This window comes from Ptychodera flava, chromosome 20, assembly GCF_041260155.1.
Source record: "Ptychodera flava strain L36383 chromosome 20, AS_Pfla_20210202, whole genome shotgun sequence".
NCBI lineage: Eukaryota > Metazoa > Hemichordata > Enteropneusta > Ptychoderidae > Ptychodera > Ptychodera flava.
Genome location: NC_091947.1, coordinates 26,897,341 through 26,915,157, shown reverse-complemented (window position 1 = coordinate 26,915,157; position 17,817 = coordinate 26,897,341). Strand labels below are relative to the sequence as shown.

Here is a 17,817-nt window from a genome sequence, read left to right as displayed (position 1 = left end):
TACCTGGGATAAGTGGTCATCCATCATAACATGCATGGGCAGTGATCTGTCTATGCCAAACACGATCTGATGAATTTAGACAAACACCTTGGTCAAATAGTACTGGTACATACATGTATTACTGTAATCCTACACTATATAAATTGCATGAGGGTAAACACCACTTTCATGTCTCTACCCAACCTTTGTAGCAAAACAATAGGTACCACAACTTCAACTATTGTCCGGTTTATCAGAGGATCAAATTAGAAGTAATTTTCATTTTTTTCATATTTATATTTTTGCCATTTTGATGATTATTTCACAAATTGCAATGATTTTCAGGAGAAATTACGGCAAGTGTTGGAGTTCTCATGCTTCAAATTTGTAGTTTTCAATATTTTCTTCACTTAAAAAAGCAATAATTCAGGTCTTCTAAACATCAATGATACAACACTGAACTCAGCCTGCATACCGTGGGTGGATTACCCATGAATTTGCGATTAAGAGCAAGCTGGTCTAAGTTTCTGTCGGACTGTCTACAACTATGGATCAGCAGGTACGTACAAGGCCATCATTGCATATTTGTGCGGTGCCTATCTGTCCGTGGAAAATTGTTCTGAAACAAAAATATCCGACAAATTTTAATAAACAGAAACGTCTCTGACATATCGACAGGTGGTATGTGGAAGGTGTCACTGGCCGACCCATTATCACAAAATATGAATAATTTTACCTTTGTGAAATTTTTGGAATTTCAAATATCATTATCACAAAGAAGAGAATAACATTAATAACATATAATCAGCTGTTCAAAGCATTCTGTCGTAAATTACCGTATTAACCTATAACGATCTCTTCTCCATCTAATGAATTTTAGAGAACTATTTTTAATAGTGGGGGAAATTGAGGCTAATAGATGGGAGTCTCCATTGGAGCATAAAGATAAACCAACTGATCCTGGTTTTCTATGAAAATTTCATCAGGAATTCAGTATCAATGTTTGGTGACTTCGGGAGTTCAGATCAGAACTCAAAATTTGGCTGTGATGACTACCTCCTGTAATGTTTTCTGTTCACGTGACCGCTTTCTTGATGTCAGCATATTTTTTACTGCACTGCTACATTTGGGTTTTCAACAGAATCACATGGCGTTTGTTCAGACCACATCTGTAGTTGGGACGCATTTTGCCAATACAGTGTGATTAGATCTGCTCTCAATAATAGAAATTATCAAACTGACGATTTTTTTCCCCTTGTGCGTTTCCAATACATCACATCACACATAGCTAAATTGCAGTGGCCAGAAACATTTCATGATGTCAAAAATAACAATTTTTTTCTGATGACAATGAGAAAATGTCATTCTCAGATATTACCGGTACATGTATATACTGTTTCCAGTAATGCATCAGACAGACACGAATTATAATTTGTGTACCTGCAGAATGCTAATGACTTTATCTCATCCATTCATTTATTATGACAGAAAGCAGAGCAGAGTATGTAGTATTATGACATAAATTTAATATTTAATATTAATAATTAAGAAAATGAAAAAATTAATGGGAGACAGTATTAATAATTAAGAAAATGAAAACAATTAATAGGAGATGGTAAAAATAGGTAACCTCTTGAATGCAACAAAAGTGTTTTTCAATTTGTTGAATCGTGCCCGGTACTTGGTAATTTCACAGCCCGCACAAATTGTAAATGCTTAGGCTAGACTGATAACAGAACTATGACATGTATTATATGACACATTGCCCATCAACACCTTTAAATAGGGTCAACCTTTTTATATTAAGTATTTCGTTAAAGCATTTAGTACTTGAACCTGCCAGACATCCCAGTTGTACAGCGGATGTACTCAACGTCCCGGAATACTTGAATCGGAGAGACATCCCCAAAGGCATATTCCGTCAACACTTACTAAATTTGACCCAGCCATTCAATAAACATTCTCATAATTAGTGAACATCTGGATTCCCAGTGAGAGTGTGAATGGCCACCTGGATTCCACGCACACATGACGAATCATTCAGCTACGACATGTGGAGATCTACTCATCGCTATAAAACGTGCTCTCCATTTGTACAATTAGGCCATACAAAGAAAAGGATTGTTTCTGATCATCTAGCACATTAATCTAAAATTGCCACATCAGCATTTTTTTTCACATTGGCTCAAATTTAAAAACCATAAGATATGAAAAATAACAATGCACTCCGCATGGAACAATATATACCTACTTTTCCAATACCCTATAGTTCTGAACAGCAAACTTACAATTATTTTTCAGGGTGTCTGTATTATTCACACATGTACATGTTCCTGGTTTTTGTAATTGTCATATAAATAAATGGATCTTATCATCTCAAAACATATAAATGAAAACAAAAATAAAATAAAAAACCCACATTTTTTAAAGAGACATAAGATGAGTTAACAAACTCTGTAACTTTATTGGATTTTACATTTTTTAGACACTCAACCTTACCATCTGATGAAGACCAAATCTTAATTTTAAAATGTTGTTATAAATATTTGGCTAATTCTTGAATGCACTACCATTCATTTATTACCTATAGATGATGTAACAATTTTTTTTATCATAATTTTTTTCAGCTTACAAAATCAACCTGAGATGACAACACAAGAACAAGGATGTTTGAATACAGCAAACATGAACTGCAGAAAACTTTGTTTTCAAGGGTATGTATACATGCAACAAGAAGAGTTGAAATATTGGAAATGGAATATCAAAAGTAGCTGTCAAAATCTGATATCTGGCAGAAAAAATGATTTTGCTTTCAACATGTCAATAATTTAAGCCGTGTTATATGAAACACTGACATATCAGTAGGTATGTATTTATATAAATACAGTACTTAAAAAATGCTAGAATGTAAAGATACAGCTGCTTATTCCAACGTCTGCAAAAAATTAGAATTGATTCCCAGAAATGTAAAGTAATGTACAGCTACACTGAGTACTTTGGAACGAGTTTAATAACTTGTTTTCCATCATTGGTTTGGCACGAATCCATTTGTCTTTTTAACGGTTAAGTTGGATCTATACATGGAAATATATTGGGAAGCATGAGTTCAAACATGGAATCAGACAACACCTGACGGATTTATGCAGAGTATTACAGACACACACAAATCCATTTGTCAGTTTTATAGCAATATTAACTTCGTGGATTATTCAGACACGAATCAATGAACACTCGGGTAATAAATTTTCGGAGGAATTCTCATGTGTTCTTGAAAATAATTTAAAACCAATACAGGTAATATTTTCATTCGTGTGCTGTCTGTTCGGTACCAGGTGCTTAAAGTGACAGAGTAAACATACTTGGAAGGGCAATTCCTCAGTGAATTTTACTTTCATATCTTCTGATACACAATTTTTTGCAGAGGCTGTACCTAAACTTTCAACCATAAACTCTCACAGTTTATAGCCAACACGATACATGACATTCAAGCATGTGACGTGTCCTTGAACATTTATATGCTGACATTGACAATAGCTGACCTATATCTAGCAAGTGTCCCATTTTTGTTGTAGTTTTATTCGTTTTTCTGATTCTGCATGCCAAACATAGCTCTTTAAGAGTTAAGAAGGGGTCATAAATGTATCGCACTGGACCTAGACTTTGGCAGTTGTCGTAAAACACAGTTCATTAACAACATCACTTCTCTTTGTTCAAGACTTTACTCAGTTTGCATGCACCTTATCGTTGATGAAACCTAATATATGAGTGGGCACTGTACCCTACATGATATGCTGATGTAGAAATGATGGGACCCATGGCAGTTTCCATGGTTACAGTTTCTCATCCATGACATCATTTACACTGAAACACAAGCTGGTTAAGCAACACCTACTTCAACCTTGCAAGGTGTAAACATTGGGGAAAACAAACAAAGGCTAAAGACAAAACAGAACAACTCCTGCCATTGGATTTTCAATTCTCATATGCCTTGCTGTGTCTTCCTTGCGAGTTATAAATATATCTTGTCACACTCACAGAACGACATGTTCGAAATCGCACATTTATGTTGAAGTATGAACAGTAATAATTTTAATGACTAAAAATTTGCAAACCAGGAAAGGCAAAAAATTTGGCACTCCTACTTTAATAATCCAACCTCAAAATTTCATATTCACAGAAATTCCGAGAAACGATAAATCATGACTTCCACATATTTGAATGAGAACACACGAGAGATGTTTATTCTGCATAATTTACCAAGACCATAAAAAGCAACATGCCCATAAAATCTTCAAGAATCAATGTAATTTGAAGAAATCTGGTGATAGTCACATATCAAAACTGATGGATGGCTAGTTAAGGTAGATTGTGCCTCAAGGATAGATATTCACATTCTCAATTATTTCCAAAACTATTCTGGTCTACCACTTGTTCAGGGGTCCATTTTAAACCCCTTGGAGAATGAAAACTTTTCGATGTTTTGGATTTTCAAAAATCCAAACTTTCACTTTTCCCCATAGAGTTAACACAGTGATGGCAGCCATTTTGAATTTGAGATATTGGTAAATGTTAGGTATTTGTTTCTCTTGTGCCAAACTTTGCATGATGACCCCTCATTTTTATGTCTTGATTTGATAATGGTTCATTTTTAAGTCTTTCACTTTTGAGGTACATACCCCGGTACTACCTAAATTCTAGATATTGAGTGACAACTTATCATTAGATATGACAGTTATGAAAATTTAGAGACAACGAGTGTATATTTCAATTGTACCTGTACTGATGACACATAAAACTATTCAACTGAGTTCTGGATGAGAACATGAAAACCATGAGATACATATAATACTAACATGCAATATAATGTTCAACTTCACAGTGAAAATATTGGTACATAAATACAACTTAACAACACACAGAAAACTACAATGCTGTCTTTGGTGAGCAACTTCACAGAGAAAATACTGGATATTGGCACATGAGTGCAACATATGGAAAACCACTGTGCTGTATCTGTGCAACATCACCTTCTCTGAGTAAACAAAGTGAACAGGGCCATGCCAACAATCTTTAAACACAGCTTCAACATTTTACCACCCATATTTCCTCAACACAGGCGAACGTCTTCATTGTGAAAACACAAGAGGCTGTGTTTAAACTTAAAGCCGGGGCGAAATGGACCGGATCCGGATTAATGCCAAGTTTGGGTGGGCGTTTTGGGGCACGGCTCTGCATAATGAGTCTGTTGGTAACGGTTGCTATCGTTCGCATTATCTGCGTAATCTGTTTGCTCTCAAATCACGCTCTGACTATAAGCTTAGGTACAGCCTTCGCAATACGCGAAAGAAAAAAGAAAGAAGGAAAAAATATCAATTTCCTAAAAACAGGAGCGTGTTGAGTTGATGTACTGAAGTTTTTGCTGAGTTGATTCACTGAAGTTCTGGGGTCATCGTTCGAGAATGATTCGGCTACTGACCGCCATATCTACATACGGAATTGGCGCCGTACGTAGTGGAAATAATCATCAAGAAAGTAATAAACATAAACATTAAAAATAATCCGAAGCTGGCAATTTCGTATGTTGAAATCACGAATTACCGATCTAAACATTGACTGAGAAACACGGTCAGGAAAATGGTAGGAAACAGGTGAACGACGCGACGTCATGACCGATCGCTAAAATAAAAAAATAAATTCACTACATCACGGAAGGATCGAGATTTCCATGAATCTCGCGTACCACGATATCTGTAAGCGATCGAGGTCGGCTGCTCGGTTGCTTTGTCCCCGGACAACTCATCACGATCACGAGTTATGTTTATTTTCGGAGCAGTGGGATGAACCGGGGACTGGGTTCATAGATATCTTCGTTATTGAAGAAATTGAAGTCCAACCTTTGTCGAAATCATACAATGAGCCGATCTCGGACACACGTATCAATAGGCCTAGGCCTTTCAAAGAAGATCGGGTGATGACGCGTCGACGCTCACTTGCTCACCTTGAACTGACATTGACAAATACTGTTTTGATGTCTTTACAAGCTTTGTTTAATTCTCATAACAGAAGTCCAAGCGTTACTGGGGCAACCGGTATGTCAAAACCTTACCAACCCTCCGAACACGACATGTCATTGTGAGAACACGTGTACATGTACAAACCATACGGCCGTTTTCAGGGCTAGCATTTATATCAAAAGCGACTGTAGCGTACCGGTATATCTTTCGGCCGTAGATTTGGGGGGGGGGGGCTGTTTAAAAAAGTGGCTCTCTTTGACTGACTGTAATCAAATTGATCATGGAGGCTACCGCCATGCTTTAATATTTAGTTGTTTTCGATGTCATTGTAAACTATGGGCTCTGCCTGCAGTTCTGTAAAATACAGTGTACGCACTTTTCGCAAGGATACATCGTACCGGTACTGACTCATCTCTTGCTAAGTCACGACCGAAATTCGCTCACTTTCGCGATGTCATTGCATCATAAACGCTTGTTAGTAAAATAGTTTATGACAACCACGAAGTTTTCATCCTGTGTGCACGCAAATATACATGTAACTCTGAGCGTACACATGGTTTGTTTACATCGTAATTATTCTGGTATGCACAGCAAATGTTTGACCAGTTTACACCTTTTCGCGTCACTGCATGATTGACAATTGTTTGAATCGCGGAACGACTGTTCCCTGGGGCCATTTCCTTTGTTACGAAAACGATTTTTTCCCCTAATCGTCGTGATTTTAAAAGCCTTTGTGAAACTTTGGGGATACCTGTATGGCCTACGTGTTTATGAAACAGTCTATGTTTATGGTATGCCAATAATGTTTGTTTGAGAATTATGGCGCTTCGGCTGATTTTCACGGAGCGGTCTACCTTGCTGTTGCCAGTTGTCACTCAGCGCCATTATGAATTTTCGATGAGTTAGGGTCTTTTATACCCCGCACCGGGGTTTAAGCAGCAAAAGGGTTAACACTACAGCATTGTTGTGACCCTATTGTTAGCCATGTTGTGGTCAGACCTGTGTGCAATTGAATGGTGGATGAAAGCGGTCATAAAAACAGCACAGGCTTACCTTCGTCACCACCACTGTCACCCATTCCAGCCTTCTTAGGTTGGTCATATTTCAACTGAAGGGTGATATAGGCCTGAAACAAACACAGTATTCATTAGAATCGAATTCAACAGAAATCTATAGAACCGAAAAAAAAATGGTGAAAGTAGTCTCTGGTCATTCCCTGTAAATCTTTTTTTTTATTTCATAAAGTAACATACAGTGAATATACAATTTCAAAAATTGAAATTTCTGATTTTTATAAGCTTATGTCCAGTTCCAGATTAAAGTCAATCACTGGACACTGGGTTTTTTTTACTACTAAAGGGTCAGGGTATTCAACCAATAGTACAAAATTGTTTTGTAAATGCATTGCTGCTTTCCCCTTACATGTATGTGAAGTTAACCTTAGCTAGAGGTACATGTATGATTTGTTGGTACAAACACTATTGAATGACTTTGCAACTCCAATGACATTTCACCAGACTGTTGTAATTTACAAAAACACAGCATTGAATAAGGGTAATCTGCAGTGAGTGTGATAATGTGTAAGACCATTATAAGCCTATCACTTTAAATTCCATTCACAATTCATATTTGGTGGAAGATTTTAAATCTTGGGAATGCTTCCATCATATTAATTAATGGTTGGGAAAAGAATATGCCAAGTTACACAACTCAAGTGTTAAAGGCTAAGTAGACAGATGAAGTCTTGCCTTGGTAAAACTAGGACAAGTCAAGTGCTATTGAAGGGTAGAGTGGACGCGGGGACTTGATAACCAAATTCCAGAAGCAGTGTTTATAATGACCTGGATAAGACTCATGACCTTTGAACTGATTTGAGAGCAATGACCCAAGACGGGTAGGATGACTTCCCCTTTTAATGCCAGGTTCATGTGTTGATCTCAGGTCAAGTTGCCAAAAACAAGTAAATAAATATGTATGAACATTTTCTCACTGCTTGTTTTACAAGAACATAAATATTGTGATTTTACATACATGACCTAGGAGTCATGGGGTATGCCATAATGAGTATCACCGGATATGACATTTTTTTATGATTTTAGGAAAATCTGACCAACAAAGAACTCGAAGTATATACATTGCAATTCATGAAAGTGTAAATTCCTGACAAAATGCCTCCGTATATGACACACACTGGTTTTGTGCAAAGCTCATACTAGCCTTTCTTGATTTTTCATTTTTCATAATGTACTTTGTGTCTGAGTCAAGTTCGATTAGCGAAAAGGAAATCTTTGGCTCCTATTTTTATCTCTCAACTGTCTCAACCTATACAACATACCATAGACAGTCACTTTGTCGACTGTCTATGAACATGCACACTCTTTAATTGGCAATAAAATGAGATGAAATATCAAGTTGGAAGATATGGAATCAAACTCAGTGCAACAATCATATTTCTACACAACAAATCATAATTTCATAAGCACTAACTTGGAAGACTGTAGATTATTATGAACATCTTCAAAGCCAAGTATAAAAAATACAGCCTTGAATTAACCAATAGTCTGTCATGTTAATATCAATCATGTAAGCTTTTGCAAGAGTAGAATCCCTAGATTTTATATGAAATTCAATTTCTGAGAGAAAGACAGATCGACAAATATTTGTCGCCCGAGAAACCTACATTTTACCTTTTTACACTCACAGAGCCTAGCATCTGATATCAACAAGTGCAATAAAATTGTGACATGCAATTTATACATAAGCTGACAATTCTGCATGGAACTACATAATTTACAATATGACGACAACATTACTCTTCTCCTGACAGTTAAATCTTCAGGTGCATGTATAAATACATTGTATCTGTAAATCATTGATACAAGTATCCTTGATCAAAGTGTTCAACAGACAAAACTGACAGCTTTTGGTGTTTTTGTAATTAACACTTGCCATGGCTTGACAGGGAACAATACTATGGATTCTACATTGTATGACTTTCATGTTGCTAGATATAACCTCATTCTATTTCTAAGTAGACATATCGATAGACTAGTGAAACGTAATCACTAAAACTTCAGTGACAAGCCAGAGCTTGATTTCTCAATGTCAGCGAACTGCTGAAACTTCATTATATTTCATTCATTGTAAAAGTCAAAATACTTGTTCGATAACACTGGTATTAAAGGGTTGTACAGTGTCTAGGCAGAAAGTATGACGTTTGCTGTTAAACATTGTTAAAGCTAAACATTAAAGCTAAACATTGCACAGCACTTTTCCTTTGTTGATAATTTCAAAGTCATTGCACAATTTTATTTCTCGCTTCACACTTAAGGACTTGTATTTTTTTAACAAATACAGAACAACACAAAACATTCATCACTGCAGGTTCAATCACACTGAAACAGCATATGGAAAAATGAGAAAACATGACTAAACATGCTATAATTTCATGTTGAGCACAATTTGGACGTACACAGTATACTAGTATGTAAAATGCTAAAAAGGATGCTTCTCATTCTGTCAATTATCCTCCTGATTATACAGACTACTGATGAGAAAAACTGAAAGGGCATTCTCAAAGCAGATATGGCTTAGATCATCCAAATGTTTTATACATGTTGTGAAGCATTGTGAGTAGTTTTATACCCATTTTTCCCAAATCATCTATCTGAACGTACAAGATGTTGAAAACAAGGCAGGTTAGCTTAACCAAATGGCTTCAAAGCAGTCATAAACTGACAATGACTGAACAATGGTGACCATGAGCAAAGCCTACTTTTGAAGACTGATTCTTAGAACTGAATCACATTGTACAAATAATTCATATGCTAGTCAGGGCTGAGCAAATCCACTATCCTGACCTAATGGGCCAGCAGTTTTTCTGTTATGGCTAGCACTTGTACATTTGGGAAAACTGATGAGGAGAAAGAGAATTTCTACATCATGTACTTCCACTAAATGCATTGTCATTGCTACCGGTAGGTAATCCATGATATATTAAATATTTCCAACATACAACACCTTCTGATAATGGTTGATTAGTTTCACAGTATAACTTGAACAGAATTTACGGCTGTATTGACCATGGGCAAGTGGATTCTGATGGCGGGCAAGTACTTTTTCCGACGTACTAACCCTAGGCTAGTGGATTTGAAACGGATTTGCTCACCGCTACTAGTATTTCAACAGAAAGAGGATTAATATTAGGTTTGTGGAAGCCTATAGAACACATAATACTGAAAGAGCCAAATCTAAAGATTGACAGGAGCAAGAAATACACTAGGAGCATCATCAAAAATTTATTGGAGCCCTGTCAATTCTAGAGTAAAAAAAGAATTAATTTTTAAAAAAGTTACAATGTTGTCGGAAGCATTGCTATGGGAATGATAAGCAAGGTAGAGAATGGCATAAACTTAACACCTCTAGAATATTATTGACACTGCACAGCAAATATAAATCTTAATGATCTTGCTAAGTATACTGCAATGTTTATTATGACTACAGAATTATTCAAATTGTTCCCCCCTTGCATGCATGCAATTTTCCATATTCTATTTTTGTACACCATGCACTAGGTCTCATCAAAGCATTGGTATCATTAGATGTCTGTTTTGTTCCTAGACCGATAAGACTATATTTATCCCACTACAGCAACTAGAAATCTGTACTCAGCAGTCACACCAGATGGCACATGTGCCAACTGGGCAGGATCTATCTTTAGCCATTTTGACCTGTAAAGCAATAATTTGGAATAATCCCATTGTTGTGGAAGTCATGGGAGATTGTGTCATCGTTAATTGGTTGTGAGCTTTGAAGGACATAAATAATTCACAAGAAATAATTCATAATCACGAGAAATTATCGTGAATGTTTGTGCCCTATAAAAGTTTCACAGAAGCTAACAGAGTTTTGGCCCCATGTTCTATAGAACTCTATCGAAAAACAAGATTCCATAGAATTCTGTTGAATTCTATAGAACATTTTTCGTAAGGGTGTTGCTGTTGGATATCTCGATTAGGTCCATTATAAAACTAGCCTGGATTTTCTTCCTGAGTCCTATATATATTTATTACTGAATCACACATATCAGAAAAATCATTTTTAAACCTCTTTTAAAGCTCTTTACCTGCTGTCTAACTGTATAAAGGCCATATCATTACACAGATTGTGGCTTGAGCACTGTAGAATCACACAATACAGCAATCCAAGCCAAAATAGTTGCCCTCCAAACTTTAGTTCAACTTTTCAGATTAAAATTTAAACCGGAAGATAATGACTTCAAAAGGGCATAATTACTCTGATATTTAACTGACAAATGATATAAAGGATTATAATATGATTAAATATTAAAATGCCAATTTACTGACGATCATATTTATCTGATAACTTGCTATGAAGGTGTGAGAAAATTCATCATCTGATAACTTACACTAAACGTGTGAGAATGAGTTCCATGCCACCACTCACTTTCACAAACAAAGATAAGGTACAGCACAGTAATTGATGCAGAGAATTTCTGATATGATAATTCTGTTGTACAATTAAAACGTTCATGCAAAGTTTGTTGATGAACAATTGGAAACCGCTGATTCCCCCCCCCCCCCAAAAAAATAGGAAATACTTAATCAATGCCAATAGTCAGCATACAAAGCAATTCAGCTATTTCAGAAATGCTTTCCAAATTTTCGGGGTAAGTAATCTTTTGGTGAATAAGTTGCTAGCTTGCATACATTTCCTTGGATATTGAATCCCTCTATTGCATTGATAATCAGTTAAAGTTGGAATAATCTTGCTGTTTAGCACATGATAACTGACAAGCGACCATTGCAGAATGAAAGGCAGACTCAAATGAGCCTTTTCCAAACTCTCACCTGCGTCGCACGTTTCTGGCCATCCAGCAAATTCACATTGGCATGAGTAGCTTTGCTCTTTGATTTGATCAGATCTTTGAGAGGCACTCTTGCTGTTCCAAGCAGTCTGTTAAAAGACAAAAATATTGACAATATAGTTAAACATAGTATTTATGATAATACATGTATTAGAGGAGAAGATGGCCCAAAACATTTTACCACTATGATTGGTAACAGTATACCTACCGTATAACAGTCACATGGTTACAAGATGTCATTAATTTACAAATGGTGTTTCATGGTAATATGTGTAGAATTCATTCAATAAGTATACACAAGTCTTATTGTATATTCCTGGAGAATATTTGTCAAACAGATTTTAAATTCTTAATGGCACCGCAGAATACAGCCTGAAGTTTACTGGTGATCAGGTAAGGATAATTATATTATATTTTAAATATCTCATTGCCATACAAGCACTTAAATGTAAGTTGCTCTGTGAGAAAATGAAACGCTTGTAAGTTATCCATTTGTGTCATAGAAAGTTTGAGGAAGTTCACCCAAAACAACAAATAGATGTTACACTGTACCCTGGGCTTCTAATCAACAACAATGGGAGCTGTACATTATTGACATATTGACATACACCAGTGGAATGGGAGGACATACAGCCATATGAGGAAGATATGCTCACTTTTTTCAAAATCTCTAACATCGCTATATGGTCTTGTGAAAATAAAATTATTGTTCTTTCTTTATTTTGCCTCAGTGGTCCTGTTTTGTACTCTGTCACACCAATGTTTGTGTTTGCCAAATATTGAATATGTGACATGTGTGGCTGATAATACATTGAACCTCAGAACAATTGAGTGAGATTTTTTCTCTATAAAGTACATTTGACTTGACAGGTAACAATGCAGATTGACAGAAGTAGTACAGAAGTGTATCCTTTTGCCCTTATGTCATCGATCAGCTGGTAAACCTATTGTTCACTTATATGACATCAGATAGAAGCTGTTCTCTTTCATATTTCACTCAGAAACTTAACATCCACAACCAATGTCAGTCAAAACGATTTATCATTCACATGTCGGATAATGTTCAAGGTCATGATATCAAAGTCATAGAGATTAAGCATTCCCCTTAGGGTAATAACTTGATTGACTTCCATTGTTATCAATATCAAGGACACACCTATCAGAGTGAGCCTGTCTACGCTAGTATGATAAGTGTTAGAAGTGGGGGTGATACATTTTATCATTGCCGACAAATTACTTTCACTACAGGGTAATTTTCATTCTATGACATCACTGCAACTCTCCTGGGATGATCACAAGACACAGAGATAACACAGTGAATGCAAATACTGTACCTACTTCTATTTGATTAGAAAATATCCCTGAGGAATGTGAAATATAATTTCTGGATTTTACCCTGTTATCTATATGTTAATGATTACTGAACGGACAAACAGAGGATATCGGATACATATTTGCCAAGTTTTATACAAGCTGTCACACCTGATATGCAATAGAAAGAGAAAAGTCGTATCACTGGTAGTGTACCAATTTATTCATAAGTAATGCCTTGTTGACCTGTGGCCCATAAATAGCAACTGTTGGAAAAGGCAAACTGGGAACAAGTGCAGGATATTGATGTCAAATGGGTGTAATTTGGAAAAATTTACCGAGTACTTTGTTGGGATAAATTAGACTGTAACAGTTTCGAAGGACTAAAAAATATGCAAATTTAGTGTCAACTTTAAATATTTTTTGTCTCATGTGTTTTACAAGTGTGCTAAAGTTCAGAAAGGACAGTAACGACATATGATCCAATTCTGTTGGCTAATTACAGGTACTTTCATATGGGTAATCTATCCTTGTGGACAAGATATGTATACACGATAATCTTGTATAACATATATTCCGTACAGTAACTAGGACAAAGTACATCAAACACATCAGAATGGGGAAAATTGACACATTGTTATCAGATTTCCCAAAATATCAAATTTTAATCACAATGTGATGGTATATCATTATACGATACTACAAGTCTCACTGAGTAGTATTAATTTGCATACTGCTTTGAATAAATTGTTATGAAAGACCTAATGTATCCCTGTTCACATTAATAAACTTTCATTAGTCTTACATCAGCTGCAAGATTCAATCAAAAGTATATTCATCTTTCACTGGCAATATTTTCAGTCTGATTTCATAACTGTCTCATTCAGATCAACTTCTTTACAGCAAATATCAAATTGACTAAGTATGAAGAGGCTTCTTCTAAGGGAATATATCAATGATAGAAGTCGTCTTCTAAATGTGACCTAAGTTCTTCCTACTGAAGACTTCACAGATTGATATATGTCAGGTGTCACACGTCTCCATGTGCAGGGCTTCCAAACACCTGACATTCCCTGTAATGCCATGAGGACCATACATCTTTATTTCATGGTTTTTCAGTGTCATGACTCCTTGTACATGCCCTTTGTCACTTCTCTTTTGGAGTTGCATTATTTCACTATAAAATCATTCCATAGGTCTCTTATATATTATTTCAATATCATAATCATCATAAGAAATAAGTAATGGTGTTATAGGGAAGAGACAAATATAATATACTTGCTCACGGAAATTAAAATCTTCATTACAAAGACAAGATCCAATTATTGTTCTCCTATTACATTTCAATATCCGCAGCTTCTACCGTATTTCCTATTGATTTAATATTATCATGGAGTACAAATATTAAAAGTACCAGCAGGGATTCCAACCCTTCGTGATGATATCAATAATTACAATCAAAACACTATCAATATATCTGTACAGCCAGCAATTTTCACACTTATGCTGACTCTCAAAACAATGTGAAATTCAAAACACCAAGTTACTATAAAACAGCGTGAACGAAATGCATGTTTTTTTTCCAGATTTTTAGAATTTTCATTGCAATCACCAGGTTTTCAATTTAGCTACGAAAGGCATCCTTTTAAACCACGGCAAACACAGGGAAAAGTTTAAATTTGTGACATCTCATACCATAAATTAGTGAATTGACAGATTTAGCAAAATTTGCTAAAAATTGACATTGGCTGAAAAAAAAACAAAGTTTACAGCAATTTCAATTACAAATCCTTGCACAAATGCTTGCCAAAATTCCACTGCTTGCATGGATGCTCATTGTGGAATAATATTGATATTCCTAAGTTCTCTGCATATTCAGGATAAAAATACATGCAATGAGTGGGATATGAATAATCAATATTACAATCAATAATCACATAAATGAAACTATAAATACAATGATTTTTTACAATAATGTTTAGGAAATGGTATACACATCCGGTTATTCCCTGATCTGGTTTTGATACGCCAGTTTTTTCTTCTTGACTGCAAAGTTAAATAGGTGTAACTAAGTTTTCTTTTAGTTTACCAGTACAACTCTATAATATCACTTCTAGTATTAACCCTTTTCTGCCAAGTTCTAATTTCACCATCAGGTCAAGTTTGTTAAGCACAATATGTCCCATTTGGCACATTTTAACAAAAAATTTAACATTTGAAGGCCCCTGAAGTCATAGATACTGTAAGAATGATTTTTATGGACTAATAGCTGTTGGAACAGACCAAGCCAGTTGGATGGAATACGATGGTTTTGGCTCAATACCCTTTTCACCGAGTTGGCTGATGGGGAAAGATACTGTCCTGGCAGGTATGATAATTTTCAACTATGGTATTGAACAGGAATCTTGACTACTTGCTGTATGGGCAATTAATCTTCTTGGTGATTAACAAATAATTTCTCTTTGGAAAGAATGTCCTTCATTTCCTGTCATTTGGATTGACCAATTCGAAATAATCAAAGCTGATCAGATATACGCTTACATTTTTTTTTTCTATCTGTATATTATCTTAAAATTGGTTTTGATTGTGTTGTTCCTGTTTTGGGATTGTGTGTACTAGAAAATTGCAATATCGATTGTCAAAATATATGAACAACGGCATCTGAGATTGTACATTCTTACATGACCGCTTTTGTGATACATGTATCTCTTTAGCTAGTCAAGAATGACATTATTATTTTAGAGAGGGCGGGGAACTTTTATTTATGCGGCAGAATTTTTGTATAGACTGGAAGACTCAGTGGTGAATCTTTCAGTCTGGGTACTTGCAACACAGCACCTGCAGGGTAACAATTTACTGAGGATGCAGTGTGAACCGATACCTTGTGAAAAGCACATGCTGGCGAAGATCACTCTTACATGTATATATGCTTGTAAGTTTTTTGTTTGGGTCCTTTGAGAGTATCCAATACTACAATTTGCTCACAATTTGGTAAAACGTATTTAACCTTTGACTGCACAAAGCTAGCCTGCGAATTTCTAAAAGGTATTTGTAGGTTAGTGCGATTGCAATATGACATGAGAGAGCATAGACTGTGGCAACGGAAAATTTTACTTGTGTTGCAGACAAAGTTTAGAAGGTATTAAATTTTGGCACTTCGGCTTCAAGTTCATTATACATTATACCGTATGTTAACAAGGTAATACAAGAAAAAGATACCATTCAAATGTGACATCGGCAGACAGTATAGGCAAAAAAAGAGGAATATTCAGCTTGTTTAATGGTTAAGTCACCCAGCAGTTGATATAGCTAGAAAATATTTAAAGTCATTGTTGTAAGATTCACTCCTATAATACATGCAAATGTGACAGTACAATGAAGAGTACAGGGTTTAATAACCGGGTAATGGTAGGTGCGCTGTTATTTAACACATACAATGAGTCTGAAAAGATATTTTTCTTCACTTTCAATAAAAACAGAACATGTACAAAAGATGGTTCAGGGGTCAATTTTCCCAAATACTGTCAACCTGCAGTGTTTTTAAAGTTCTAGCTTTGAAAATTACGCATGACTCTTTGGATTTTCTCCTGTTTATGTTATCCCAGAATTAACAAATTGTGATCATAAATGGTACATATGACATTTATAAGAAGACAACAGAGCATTGCCTTTATACAGACGTATTCGACCTGATCCTCATTTGTGTATAGTTATACTGTCATTGTTAAAACCACACCCTGTCCATTAAGTCATACATGTACCATCCCATGAAACCATTTCAGCTACTTATTTTGTGACTGGATTCAAACTGATAATTCACATTCAATATGTAGAAACTGAATTCAAATACCCAGTAACCTTGTTTTTATTCAAATATCAAGTAAACTTGATTTAATTCAAAAGTCAAGTAAATTTGTTTTGATTCAAATATCAAGTAATCTCGTTTAATTCAAAAATCAAGTAAACTTGATTTAATTCAAAAGTCAAGTAAATTTTGTTTGATTTAAATATCAAGTCAAACTAAAATATCAACTCCTTTAATTCATATATCAAACATTATTCATTCAAATATCAAATTTGTTTCAGTCAAATATCAAATAAACTTGTTTTGATTCAGACATCAAATAAACTTCTTTTAATTCTAATATCAAGTACATTATATATAATTCATTACCACTGCTAATTATGATTAGATGAATCAAATTCCTAATCTGCATAAAGCAAACTTTCAAATTCTGCTTTGACTTGCAGTGTCAGGCAAATGTAATCCTTCCCATCTATAAAATGTTCAAAGCAACTGAAAATCCAAATATATGTACATCAAAAATAGAATCTATTACAAAAATGTACGCCGAAATTGAAGATAATCATTACCTAAATTATGTTTGCCGTGAACTTTTCAATTTCCTCAGGGTTATATGAAACTTTCAATCCAGTGAATCGTGATGAAGACAGTTTCACATCTGTTCGTGCTATATTTTACATGTGACCACACTAACTAAGCTGTCTGATGTACGGTATGTATTTAATAACAGATTCTTCTCTAGACTAATGAGTCTACAGCTTGCTACAGATGCCCATTCATATTTCATGAGAACGCGTGCAGCATTTATTTGTACTATCTTG

General features: G+C 35.3%; 1 protein-coding gene across 41 annotated transcripts in view; it reads right to left on the bottom strand.

Moving 5' to 3' along the window:
• Positions 1-17,817, bottom strand: part of LOC139120453 (myoferlin-like) — a 137,903-nt gene that overhangs the window by 99,065 nt on the left and 21,021 nt on the right. For all 41 annotated transcript variants that reach the window (XM_070684865.1, XM_070684872.1, XM_070684876.1 and 38 more), the window contains exons 4-5: positions 11,864-11,969; positions 7,047-7,119 (exon numbers count right to left, since the gene is read on the bottom strand). In XM_070684865.1, coding sequence (XP_070540966.1) covers positions 7,047-7,119; positions 11,864-11,969 — 179 coding nt within the window. The remainder of the gene's footprint in view (positions 1-7,046; positions 7,120-11,863; positions 11,970-17,817) is intronic.